General features: G+C 44.2%; 2 protein-coding genes across 2 annotated transcripts; both read left to right on the top strand.

The window, feature by feature from the left end:
- Positions 1-503: 503 nt before the first annotated feature.
- Positions 504-2,101, top strand: LOC123114849 (uncharacterized). The gene is made up of 4 exons (XM_044536239.1): positions 504-699; positions 827-972; positions 1,576-1,676; positions 1,943-2,101. Exons 1-4 carry the CDS (start codon positions 578-580, stop codon positions 2,099-2,101), a joined length of 528 nt encoding a protein of 175 aa, XP_044392174.1. The 5' UTR covers positions 504-577.
- A 478-nt stretch (positions 2,102-2,579) lies between these two features.
- Positions 2,580-3,586, top strand: LOC123116357 (BTB/POZ domain-containing protein At1g55760-like). Its single transcript, XM_044537321.1, has one exon. The coding sequence runs from the start codon at positions 2,606-2,608 to the stop codon at positions 3,446-3,448; it is 843 nt and encodes a 280-aa protein (XP_044393256.1). The 5' UTR covers positions 2,580-2,605; the 3' UTR covers positions 3,449-3,586.
- Positions 3,587-12,583: the final 8,997 nt, after the last annotated feature.

The raw sequence follows: 12,583 nt of genomic DNA, 5'->3' as shown, positions 1-12,583 counted from the left end.
TGCCAACTGGGCCGCCATGTCAGGGATGGTGACAACATTTCAGTTACCATGTTTTTTTTTTTTTTTTTTTTTTACGATTCCATACTTCACACAGGTCCAGCCATAATGCTGGGCAAGCGGCAGTTACCAAGTTGGCGACAAATATTTGGATGGAAGTTTGGCAAGACAGTTAAAACAGAGAGGAGGGGAAGGAACCTCGCCAGAATTTTATGGTGAAAGAAATACTTGCCCAAAGCTAAACCAATTAATCGTTCCTCCAAAAAAAAGAAAAGCTAAGCCATTTAATCAGCACAGCCAAGTTTTGGAACACTACAATTAGCGTGATAACAGCATGCCGAGGAAACCAAAGCCAACGTCAACGAGGAGCAAGATCTCTCTCGTCTCGAATTCCACCCCGTAATTTCCTCACCTACCCGCACGTCCCCGTGCACGTACCCCCATGCCCGTTTTAGCCTCTCCTCAATTCGTCTCCCAGTCTCCTTCCCCCCATTCGAAATCTGGCGTTTCCGGGTCTAGGGTTCTTCTCTCAACAGCACGCCGCCTTTCACCCGACAAAGAACAAAGTTCCATCGGAGAGATGTCGCGACCGGTCCCGAGGAACGACGTGGAGATCGAAGGAAGATTTGTGCTGCTGGAGCTCGGACCCCATGAGCAAACCAAGAGATCCAAGAAAGAGTTCTCTGTCGGGAAACGGAGATGGTATTGCCGCTGCTCCTATTTGCCTATAATGTTCGTTCTTCAACAAAATCCTTGCAGCGGACGGATTTTCTGTTTGTACATTTTTTTCTTTCCAGATGTTCCTAATTGTTCCACTTGAATTGTGTAGGCAACTATCCGCTGTCCGAGTCGACGAGCATACTTCGGTGACGCTTTCAACATCTTCACTCTTTTGGGACAAATGTTTGGCTTCCGTTACCCTAAAACTTGTGCTCTTTCCTGAAAATCAACCGGTGGTAGTTCATAATCGTCAAGGTAAAATGTTCTTGTGTGAACTATGGTTAGCACCGATCATTGTGTAGTTTGCAAAATATTGTAGGGTAGCCTATTTCCCCTATCTTGCTATGAAATGTTCTCCTTAGACGACTCATAAATAACTAGAGCCGTCCGATCTAGAACCAAGATTCGTTCAAATATACAAAAATGACATGATCTTTATCAGGCCGTCATTGACACTCGAGACTAAGCACTCAACTAAAAGTTCGCACTGGAATCTTAAAAAGACTTGCATTTAGGAACGGGGGAGTACTTCGTAAAACTAGATATATTGTAAACTACTCTTCTCGGGTCTATTTATTGGTGGAACAAATCACTCTAATCATGTTGACTCCTTCGTTACAAACAATGTGTATGACACGATATTTATCCTTGGTCTACCTGTTTGGAATGTTTACTCATATCGTGGGTTCTAAATCTCGAACAATATACTGTATTCTTTTCTTCTCTTTTTAGACTTCGTATTTCCCACATACATGCATTTCAATTGGTAATTTCGAACGGCTTTGTACCACTTATTTTGCGTCTTTAACGTGGGCAAAAAAAAATCTAACATTACTGACAAGTATTACACACATGCAGAAGTTGACCTACCTCTCAATGGTCCTCATACATGGACAGTGACGGATGGATGTAAATCTACAAGATGCCTGGTTGAGATCGAGTTTCGCAACATTACTGAGGTAAAGCTCACTTTTTTTATTTTTCTTCCTTACAGTACAATGGTTATTTGTCAACTTTTAATATTATACTCCCTCAGTTCAAAAATAAGTGTCTTAACTTTGTACTAACTTTAGTACAAAGTTATAATAAAATCGAGACACTTATTTTGGGACGGAGAGAGTAAGAGTCTAAGTCAGCCCCTTAAACTTTATTTTTCCGGATACTCTTGAGCTCTCCGGATATTGTAAGAGTATAAGTTAGAGACTAAGACCATTCGACATCATAGTTGAAGGACTTTTCTGATGGTCTAGAGATAAGAAATGTACCTGACACAAAATTGAAGAGATTCGAAGAGAACTTCCTCATTCCCCTGATTGTGCAAAGAGATGGAAATCACGACATTAGCGCTCGCAATAAAGAGAAAAAAGTCACAACAGAGAAATGAGGAAGACACAAAGTAAGTTCACCACCATCTATGAGTAGTCTTTAGCCTAAATTTGGCAATTTTGAGATTGAATAAACTACAAAATAACACAGAAAAACAGAGCGCCCACAAATTCTACTATATACCACCTGAGTTTGTCAGTGTGATCGAATTTGGATTTCGAATTTTGTGCTATATTAGATTTTAGGGTAATTATAATGCTGTCAAATTATTTAAAATAAGGTCCCTTTACCAATTTAATTTACATCACATGGATGATTGTACTTGAAGGCTATATTGCATTGAGTTTAGAGAGAATATCCCTCATATATGAATGGGACCGAATGTATGGCATCGCCCCGTTTGCACATCCGTTTCTTGTTTTGTCTATATACGATTTTCTGGCTAAATAGAATGGAACCGTAAGGAGAACAATGGAGCAGCAGGATATATTACTGCTAGTGTGACGATGCAGTTTTTCTTTCTGTATTACAGTACGGCAAAACAGAATCCTTTTTGCGCTCTATGCAAATGAGGACGGCGTCAGTGGAGCAAGCCCAGTCTGGCGTCGCGCGCATGCTGCGAGAAGGCATCCTCACGGACATCACCGTCAACGCGGCCGGCGGCAGCATGAGGGCCCACCGCGCCGTCCTGGCCGCGCGGTCGCCGGTGTTCCTGAGCATGTTCTCGCACAACCTCAGGGAGAAGGAGCTCTCCACGGTGGACATCTCCGACATGTCCATCGGCGCGTGCAAGGCCTTGGTCCGCTACCTCTACGGCGACGCCAGGTCCGAGTGGGAGCTGCTCGAGCACCGGAGCGAGCTCGTCGCCGCCGGCGACAAGTACGGCATCGCCAACCTGAAGAAGGCCTGCGAGGAGAGCCTGAGAGAGGACGTGGGCGTGGAGAACGTGCTGGACAGGCTGCAGATGGCGCACACCTACAGCCTGCCGGCGCTCAAGCGGACGTGCGTCAGGCTGCTCGTGGACTTCGGGAAGATGTACGAGATCCCCGAGGATTTCGTGGCGTTCATGGCGGCTGCGGACCAGGACCTTGCAGACGAGATCCGCTCGACTGCAATTCTCAGAGGGAGAAAGCTCGCGGCCAGAGAGAAGAAGCCTGCAGCTAAAAAGACTCGGCGCCCGAGTGTGAGGAAGTCTCCGCCTAGCAAGGCTTCAGGCAGCAGCATTCCGGCTCGGAGGTCCAAAGTCCCGACGTCCACGCCTAAGCTGGATGCGAGCAACACTGCGGCAGGTAAACGGGGCCGCCGGCGGAAGTCCACGCCAAGCCAAGATCCCGACGGCGGCGCTCCGGATAAACGGCCTCGGCGGCTCAATGTCCGGCTTGCAGGCGACGAGTGGGCCAAGTGAATTGTGCCCGCTTCGTCAGTTACAACTTAGTACAAGATTTCCAATTCTAGGTCTGGCACGTGTTTTGCTCAAACTTTTCTCAAAAAAAAAACGTGTTTTGCTCAAACCTGTGTGGAAGCGGTTCAATGTCGGGGCTTTGTAGGCGATGAGTGAGCTAGACGAGTACTGCCTTCCCGGTTCGTGAATTACATAAGTATAAATTGTGTTGCCCAAGCTTTGTGCATCAGGATGTGATGAATTGCATGTTTCCATTTTTTGTTTGACAAAGGATTGCTAAGTCCATTTATAATCTGTATTTTTTTTAAAGACACATACCTGACTTTATAAATAAAGCCACAAACGGCAGAGTTAATAGCCAAGTATGAGGATGCGGAGTTAACCATCGACTACTGCGGGGCTGGGAAAGATGCAGTCAAATGCATGTACTATGGTCTATGGCAGATCAAATCCACGCTGCTTCTGCTACCTAGGCGAGCAGTCGTCCTCGACACTTACATCGACGTTTTCTTTGTATCCGAGTGCTGCCTGCGATGTTAAAGTCCTAGGGCCGGTCCTACGCCATGGCAAAAGGCCTAGGGCCCAATACAACACACCTAAATAAATTTTTAAAAAAATGTGATTTAAAGAACATAACGGCGGAGTGGGGGCATATGCCCCCCACCTTCTGCACACACTTAACCACGATTGTATTTATTCAATAGTTATTTATGATTGAGTATATTTATCTTATAAGCTTTATTTGCATGGAAAAATATCCGGTACTTCCATCCTTCCGGTACTCTCTGTGCTCCAAGTTCAAAAACAAATGTTAAATGTTTTCAAAACTTTTAGAAAAAATGTGAATGTTCTCAAGGAATGTGACTACAACCCCTAAAAATTCCAGGTTCAAACTCAAAATGTACATTGAGAAACAAAAATGTGAAATCCAGATGTGAATAGTGTCAGTGTTGATTTTCTCTTTTCTTTTACACTATTCATGCCAGATTTCACATTTTTTTTCTTAATGTGCATTTCGAATTTGGATCTAAAATTTGTAGGGGTTGTAGTTACATTTCTTGTGAACATTCATAATTTTTTCTGGAGTTTTTTGAAACATTTATGAATGATTTCTTTAAACTTGGAGCACCGGGAGTACCCCGTCCTTGGGAGTACCTGATATTTTTCCTTATTTGCACCATATAATCACATATAAATGATGTATTAAGACTTTATTTGCTAACTAAATTACAACTTTAATGTTTATGCCTTTATAATAATTATACTAAAGTGGTCCGCTCGATGCGCCGGCTAAAATTCTAAAATTTTAATAGCGAAAACCTATTATTTGACTTGTGTAAAGAAATTGGAGCCATATATGATGACCTTTACAAATATCGGACTTCTAGAACATACTTTTGTCTTATGTATTTTTGGTTACATATGCATACTAGTATATGATCAATAGCATTGTGCAAATTATATATTTTTAGCATTTTCCGTATTTTATCATGTTGCATTGGAATATATTTTTATTTAAAAACCAATAAAATAATTCTTATTCTTTTCTGGTAAATTGGCTAATGTTTAGTGGTTTCTTTACTGTAAGCTTTTTTTAAAATTATATGAATTAGTTAGATTGTATTTATATAATATTCGCGCCAACAACATCTTTATTGTCTTTATGTATTGTCCAAAATAAATTGAACAAAGATAAACCATAATATTACGCAATCTGTTCTTAAAAAAATTGTGGGCAAAATATTTGGTTTATTCCTCTAAATTAGTGTTACAATCTGCTAATACAAAAGTAGACACTGTCTGGCACACGGTGCAACCAACATGTGGTGCTACCTCCAGAACGACCAGTATTAGCTAAACAATGAGCAACACCATTTTGACGTTGATCTAATTTCCGCGGAATAAACCTACGCGGTTCCAGGAGCCTCTTAATTTCCAGAATCAAATGTCTATGAGCAGATTTGTCCAATGACTCGCTACTTAATGCAACAACCAGGACATAACAATCAGATTGAATAATAATAGGAAGCCCCGACCTCTGCAAACTGATTGAGATACCTTCCAAGTTCCAACACGGCGCTGATTTCGGATTCTAAAGCATCTTTGCAATGGAAGAGGTCTCTGTAGGTCGAGATAATAACTGTCCCTACCGAGTCTCTCAGAACCATACATATACCCGCCAACCCAATTTCCTTGACATAAGAGCCTTCCAGCTGGCGTTTTAGGCCAGGGTAATTGTTTCTTTCTAATATTGGTAGGTTCAACAGGGAGATCCACCACCAGCATCTTTCCTTTAATAATTTCCCCAATACCATAATGTTTTTTTTAAACACCTCATATATTGATTAACCAAGATTGTTGTTACAATCATTCATTACAAAATTCACCTCGCAGGACGGAACATCGTTGACAAGGATACCATCCGATCTATTATCGAAACTAAACTTTGCAATCGTATGGGCCACAACATTGGCCAAACGATTATAAGCTTTGATAAACTCCTCGCTTCCTTTTTCAAATCAGCCATTGGAGACCTGTCTCCTATTTCATTTGCAAGGGACGCAACCACAAACTCATAGTCAGTCTTCAAAATTATAGGATTGTGAAAGGTAATACCTATATATAGACCCGCAATGCATGCTCGGAGTTCCATCTCCTCCACGCTTTTACAAAGCCCAATGTAATCTCAGGAAGAGACGAGGACCTTCCCCAAAGAGTCCCTGACCACCACACTCACACTTGCAGCACTAATGCTCTCCACAAAGTTTGCATCGACATTGATCTTAATATACTCCGAAGGAGGGGGTTGCCATAATACCTTAGTTTCCATAGGATTAGGAACAATTTTTAATCCAGACAGTAGACTTTTACCTTTATTTTCCGAGACCACCTCTGGGCAGGATTGAATTGCGACAAATGACGGCCAATAATTCTCCACAAAATTAGCAGAGGCCGAGACAAGTTCCTTCCCTGTATCAAATATCAAGTCATTCCTCAAGTGTCAGGCTCCCCAAAAAATGAAAATAATTTGGTCACGCAGAGTAGAATTCAATTGGTCCAAAAGAGTAAGAAACTAATCAGACCCAGAATGCTTAGAAACCTCCTCCCCAGGAAGATCCCATATATCCCTCATTGCCATACGCAACGCATATGCCTTAGGGCACTTGACTAGCGCATGAAACGTATTTTTATCTTCCCCTCCACAAATAGAGCATGTACTAAGAGTGGCTTGGTGGTGCAGGACTCTGTTTACCTGGACAGCCAAGCTATTCGTAGCAACACGCCAAGCAAAAATATGAATCTTCTGAGGAACATTGGCCTTCCAAATAATATCCCAAATCTTCCTCTCCTCCAACACCGCGCCACTGTATTGCCCTTCATCTTCTTTACATTCCTTTAGATTAAGCGCAAGCGTGTACGCGCTTTTAACCGAGAATAAACCATTCTTCTCAAAATGCCAAGCTATAAAATCAGCTTTCCCTGACGACTGAAGATGTAGACTTAAAATCTCCTCTGCACCATGTGGATAAAATAAGTGCCTAACCAAATTCTCATCCCATCTCCTCGGTCCGCTCAGAATTAAGTCAGACATCCATTTGATCCTGGTCATATTCTTCTTTGCAGTAACCTTAAGACCAGAGATTCTTGGTAGCCAATTATCTCTCAAAATATTAATATTAGAGCCATCACATACTCGCCAAATAACACCCGATTTAAGCAGGTCTAAACCATGCAGAATACCTTGCCAAGGAAGCGAGGCTGATTGTGGAAAAACAGTGTCAAGGATATGCCCCTAGGGATAATATTTCGCCTTCATCACCTTTGCGCATAAGGACTCAGGGTTAACCACCAATCTCCAAGCCTGTTTAGCTAGAAGAGCTTGGTTAAATAATCTAAGATCACGGAAACCCATACCTCCCTCACCTTTAGGCATAGTCAGTTTGTCCCAAGCCAACCAATGAGTTTTCCTCCTATCATCCTCGTCACCCCACCAAAAGTTCCTTATAATATGAGATAGCTCCTCACAAAGAGATGACGGGAACTTAAAGATACCCATGGCATAAACTGGAAGAGCTGAAGAAATGATTTGATCAACGTTTCCTTCGCCCTACTAGATGCATATTTTTTAATCCAATCCGATAAAATTTTAAGAGCTTTTTCTTTAGTAGATTGAAATTTACCCGCCTTTATTCTTCCTTGTGGCACAGGAATCCCAAGATATTTATCCTCAAAACCTTCAACAGTAATATTCAAGATTACCATGACGGACACTTGATTTTCCATACTACACTTCTTCCCGAACATAATAGAGCATTTATCTGCGCTCAATAACTGTCAAGTCCCCTTCTCATAAGTTGAAATGATATTTTTAATTGTCAACACTTGATCAATGGACCCCTTGAAAAACATAAGGCAATCATCGGCAAATAAAAAATGAGAGATACCCGGAGCGTGCCTATTCACCTTGAAATCTTGGAGAGCTCCTCTAGCACATGCATCCTAAAGCAACAAAGAAAGAGCTTCCGCCACCAACAAAAATAGGTATGGAGATAAAGGGTCCCCTTGCCTGAGACCACAAGATGGGGAGAAAGTTTCCAAAAGTTGACCATTACAGTGCACATAAAATTTGACAGATGTGACACAAGCCATAATCCATTTTATCCAAACTGCATCAAAGCCCAACGCACCCATCATCCTTTTCAGAAAGTGCCAATCCACCCGATCATATGCTTTTGCTAAATCCAATTTATAAACACAAAATTCGCCTCGACTATCTTTAGCGTGCTCAAAGAATGCATACATTCAAAAGCTATAAGAGCATTATCAGAAATTAATCTTTCAGAAATAAAAGCGCTTTAGGTTGGAGAGATCATACCATCAAGAATCGGTCTCAGCCTATTTACGAGGCACTTATAAATAATTTTATAAATAACATTGCACTGATAGGCCTGAACTCTTTAATAGATTGGGGATTCTTCACCTTTGTAATAAGAACAATAACTATATCATTTACCCCATCAGACATTATACCGATGATAAAAAAACTGCTTAACTGCACGAATAATATCCTCTTTGAGCATTCCCCAATTTCATTGAAAAAAACCTTGCAGGAAATCCATCAGGACTGTTGGGGAACGTAGCAGAAATTCAAAAAATTTCCTACGAGTCACCAAGATCTATCTATGGAGAGACTAGCAACGAGGGGAAGGAGAGTGCATCTACATATCCTTGTAGATCGCTAAGCGGAAGCATTCAAGAGAACGGGGTTGAAGGAGTCGTACTCGTCGTGATCCAAATCACCGGAGATCCTAGTGCCGAACGGACGGCACCTCCGCGTTCAACACACGTACAACCCGGTGACGTTTCCCATGCCTTGATCCAGCAAGGAGAGAGGGAGAGGTTGAGGAACACTCCATCCAGAAGCAGCACAACGGCGTGGTGGTGATGGAGGAGCATGGTAATCCATCAGGGCTTCGCCAAGCACTGCGAGAGGCAAGGAGAAAGAGAGGTAGGGCTGCACCAGGGAGAGGTGGAAACTCTTGTGTTTGGCAGCCCCAAAACCTCAAGTATATATAGGGGAGAGGGAGGGGGCTGCGCCCCCTCTAGGGTTCCCACCCCTAGGGGTGCGGCAGCCCCAAAACCCATCTAGGGTGGCGGCCAAGGGGGGGAGAGGGGGAAACTTGCCCCCCAAGCAAGGTGGGGCTGTTGGGGAACGTTGCAAAAAATTAAAATTTTTCCTATGGTTTCACCAAGATCCATCTATGAGTTCATCTAAGCAACGAGTCAAGGGAGTGAGTTTGCATCTACATACCACTTGTAGATCGCATGCGGAAGCTTTCGAGGAAACGGTGATGATGGAGTCGTTCTCGACGTGATTCAGATCACCGATGACCAAGTGCCGAACGGACAGCACCTCCGCGTTCAACACACGTACGGTACGGTCGACGTCTCCTCCGTCTTGATCCAGCAAGGAAGAAGGAGAGGTTGAGGAAGACAGCTCCAACGGCAGCACGACGGCGTGGTGTTGGTGGAGAAGCAGCACTCCGGCAGGGCTTCGCCAAGCTCGTGACGGAGGAGGAGAGGTGTTGGGGAGGGGAGGGGCTGCGCCTTGGTTGTGTGTTGCAGCCCTCCCCTCACCCCTCTATTTATAGGGGAAGGGGCAAGGGGGGCCGTCCCCTCTAGATGGGATCTAGAGGGGGGGGGGGCGGCGGCCAGGGAGGGGGGACTTGCCCCCCAAGCAAAGGGGGGCGCCCCCTCTAGGGTTCCCCCCCAACCCTAGGCGCATGGGCCCAAGGGGGGGGGGGCGCCCAGCCCTCCAGGGGCTGGTTTCCTGCCCCACGCGGCCCATGTGGCCCACCAAGAGGGGTGGCCCCTCCCGGTGGACCCCCGGAACCCTTCCGGTGGCCCCGGTACAATACCGATATGCCCCCGAAACTTTCCGGTGTCCGCATGACAACTTCCCATATATAAATCTTTACCTCCGGACCCTTCCGGGACTCCTCGTGACGTCCGGGATCTCATCCGGGACTCCGAACAACATTCGGTAATCACATACAAGTCTTCCTAATAACCCTAGCGTCACCGAACCTTAAGTGTGTAGACCCTACGGGTTCGGGAGACACGCAGACATGACCAAGACGGCTCTCCGGTCAATAACCAACAGCGGGATCTGGATACCCATGTTGGCTCCCACATGCTCCTCGATGATGTCATCGGATGAACCACGATGTCGAGGATTCAAGCAACCCCGTATACTATTCCCTTTGTCAATCGGTACGTTACAAGCCCGAGACTCGATCGTCGGTATCCCAATACCTCGTTCAGTCTCGTTACCGGCAAGTCACTTTACTCGTACCGTAATGCATGATCCCGTGACCAAACACTTGGTCACTTTGAGCTCATTATGATGATGCATTACCGAGTGGGCCCAGAGATACCTCTCCGTCATACTGAGTGACAAATCCCAGTCTCGATCCGTGTCAACCCAACAGACACTTTCGGAGATACCTGTAGTGCACCTTTATAGTCACCCAGTTACGTTGTGACGTTTGGTACACCCAAAGCACTCCTACGGTATCCGGGAGTTACACGATCTCATGGTCTAAGGAAGAGATACTTGACATTGGAAAAGCTCTAGCAAAACGAACTACACGATCTTGTGCTATGCTTAGGATTGGGTCTTGTCCATCACATCATTCTCCTAATGATGTGATCCCGTTGTCAACGACATCTAATGTCCATAGTCAGGAAACCATGACTATCTGTTGACCAACGAGCTAGTCAACTAGAGGCTTACTAGGGACGTATTGTGGTCTATGTATTCACACGTGTATTACGATTTCTGGATAATACAATTATAGCATGAATAAAAGATAATTATCATGAACAAGGAAATATAGTAATAATGCTTTTATTATTGCCTCTAGGGCATATTTCCAACAGTCTCCCACTTGCACTAGAGTCAATAATCTAGTTACATTGTGATGAATCGAACACCCATAGAGTTCTGGTGTTGATCATGTTTTGCTCGCGAGAGAGGTTTAGTCAGCGGATCTGCTACATTCAGATCCGTATGTACTTTGCAAATATCTATGTCTCCATCTTGAACATTTTCACGGATGGAGTTGAAACGACTCTTGATGTGCCTGGTCTTCTTGTGAAACCTGGGCTCCTTGGCAAGGGCAATAGCTCCAGTGTTGTCACAGAAGAGTTTGATCGGCCCCGAAGCATTGGGTATGACTCCTAGGTCAGTGATGAACTCCTTCACCCAGATTGCTTCATGCGCTGCCTCCGAGGCTGCCATGTACTTCGCTTGACATATAGATCCTGCCACGACGCTCTGCTTGCAGCTGCACCAGCTTACTGCTCCACCATTCAACATATACACGTATCCAGTTTGTGACTTAGAGTCATCCAGATTTGTGTCGAAGCTCGCGTCGACGTAACCCTTTACGGCGAGCTCTTCGTCACCTCCATAAATGAGAAACATGTCCTTTGTCCTTTTCAGGTACTTCAGGATATTCTTGACCGCTGTCCAGTGATCCTTGCCGGGATTACTTTGGTACCTTCCTACCAAACTTACGGCAAGGTTTACATCAGGTCTGGTACATAGCATGACATACATAATAGATCCTATGGCTGAGGCATAGGGGATGACGCTCATCTCTTCTTTATCTTTTGCCGTGGTCGGGCATTGAGCCGAGCTCAATCTCACACCTTGCAATACAGGCAAGAACCCCTTCTTGGACTGATCCATTTTGAACTTCTTCAAAATCTTATCAAGGTATGTGCTTTGTGAAAGACCTATGAGGCGTCTCGATCTATCTCTATAGATCTTGATGCCTAATATATAAGCAGCTTCTCCAAGGTCCTTCATTGAAAAACACTTATTCAAGTAGGCCTTAATGCTGTCCAAAAGTTCTATATTATTTCCCATCAAAAGTATGTCATCTACATATAATATGAGAAATGCTACAGAGCTCCCACTCACTTTCTTGTATACGCAGGCTTCTCCATAAGTCTGCATAAACCCAAACATTTTAATCATCTCATCAAAGCGAATGTTCCAACTCCGAGATGCTTGCACCAGCCCATAAATGGACCGCTGGAGCTTGCATACTTTGTTAACACTCTTAGGATCGACAAAACCCTCCGACTGCATCATATACAGTTCTTCCTTAAGATGCCCGTTAAGGAATGCCGTTTTGACGTCCATCTGCCATATCTCATAATCATAGTATGCGGCAATTGCTAACATGATTCAGACGGACTTAAGCTTTGCTACGGGAGAGAAAGTCTCATCGTAGTCAATCCCTTGAACTTGCCGATAACCCTTAGCGACAAGTCGAGCTTTATAGATGGTGACATTACCATCCGCGTCCGTCTTCTTCTTAAAGATCCATTTGTTTTCTATCGATCGCCGATCATCGGGCAAGTCAGTCAAAGTCCATACTTTGTTTTCATACATGGATTCTATCTCGGATTTCATGGCTTCTAGCCATTTGTTGGAATCTGGGCCCGCCATTGCTTCTTCATAGTTCGAAGGTTCACCGATGTCCAACAACATGATTTCCAGGACAGGGTTGCCGTACCACTCTGGTGCGGAACGTGTCCTTGTGGACCTACGAAGTTCAGTAG

The sequence above is a fragment of the Triticum aestivum genome, chromosome 5B, assembly GCF_018294505.1.
Source record: "Triticum aestivum cultivar Chinese Spring chromosome 5B, IWGSC CS RefSeq v2.1, whole genome shotgun sequence".
Classification (NCBI taxonomy): Eukaryota; Viridiplantae; Streptophyta; class Magnoliopsida; order Poales; family Poaceae; genus Triticum; species Triticum aestivum.
This window is presented reverse-complemented; position numbering and strand designations above follow the sequence as displayed.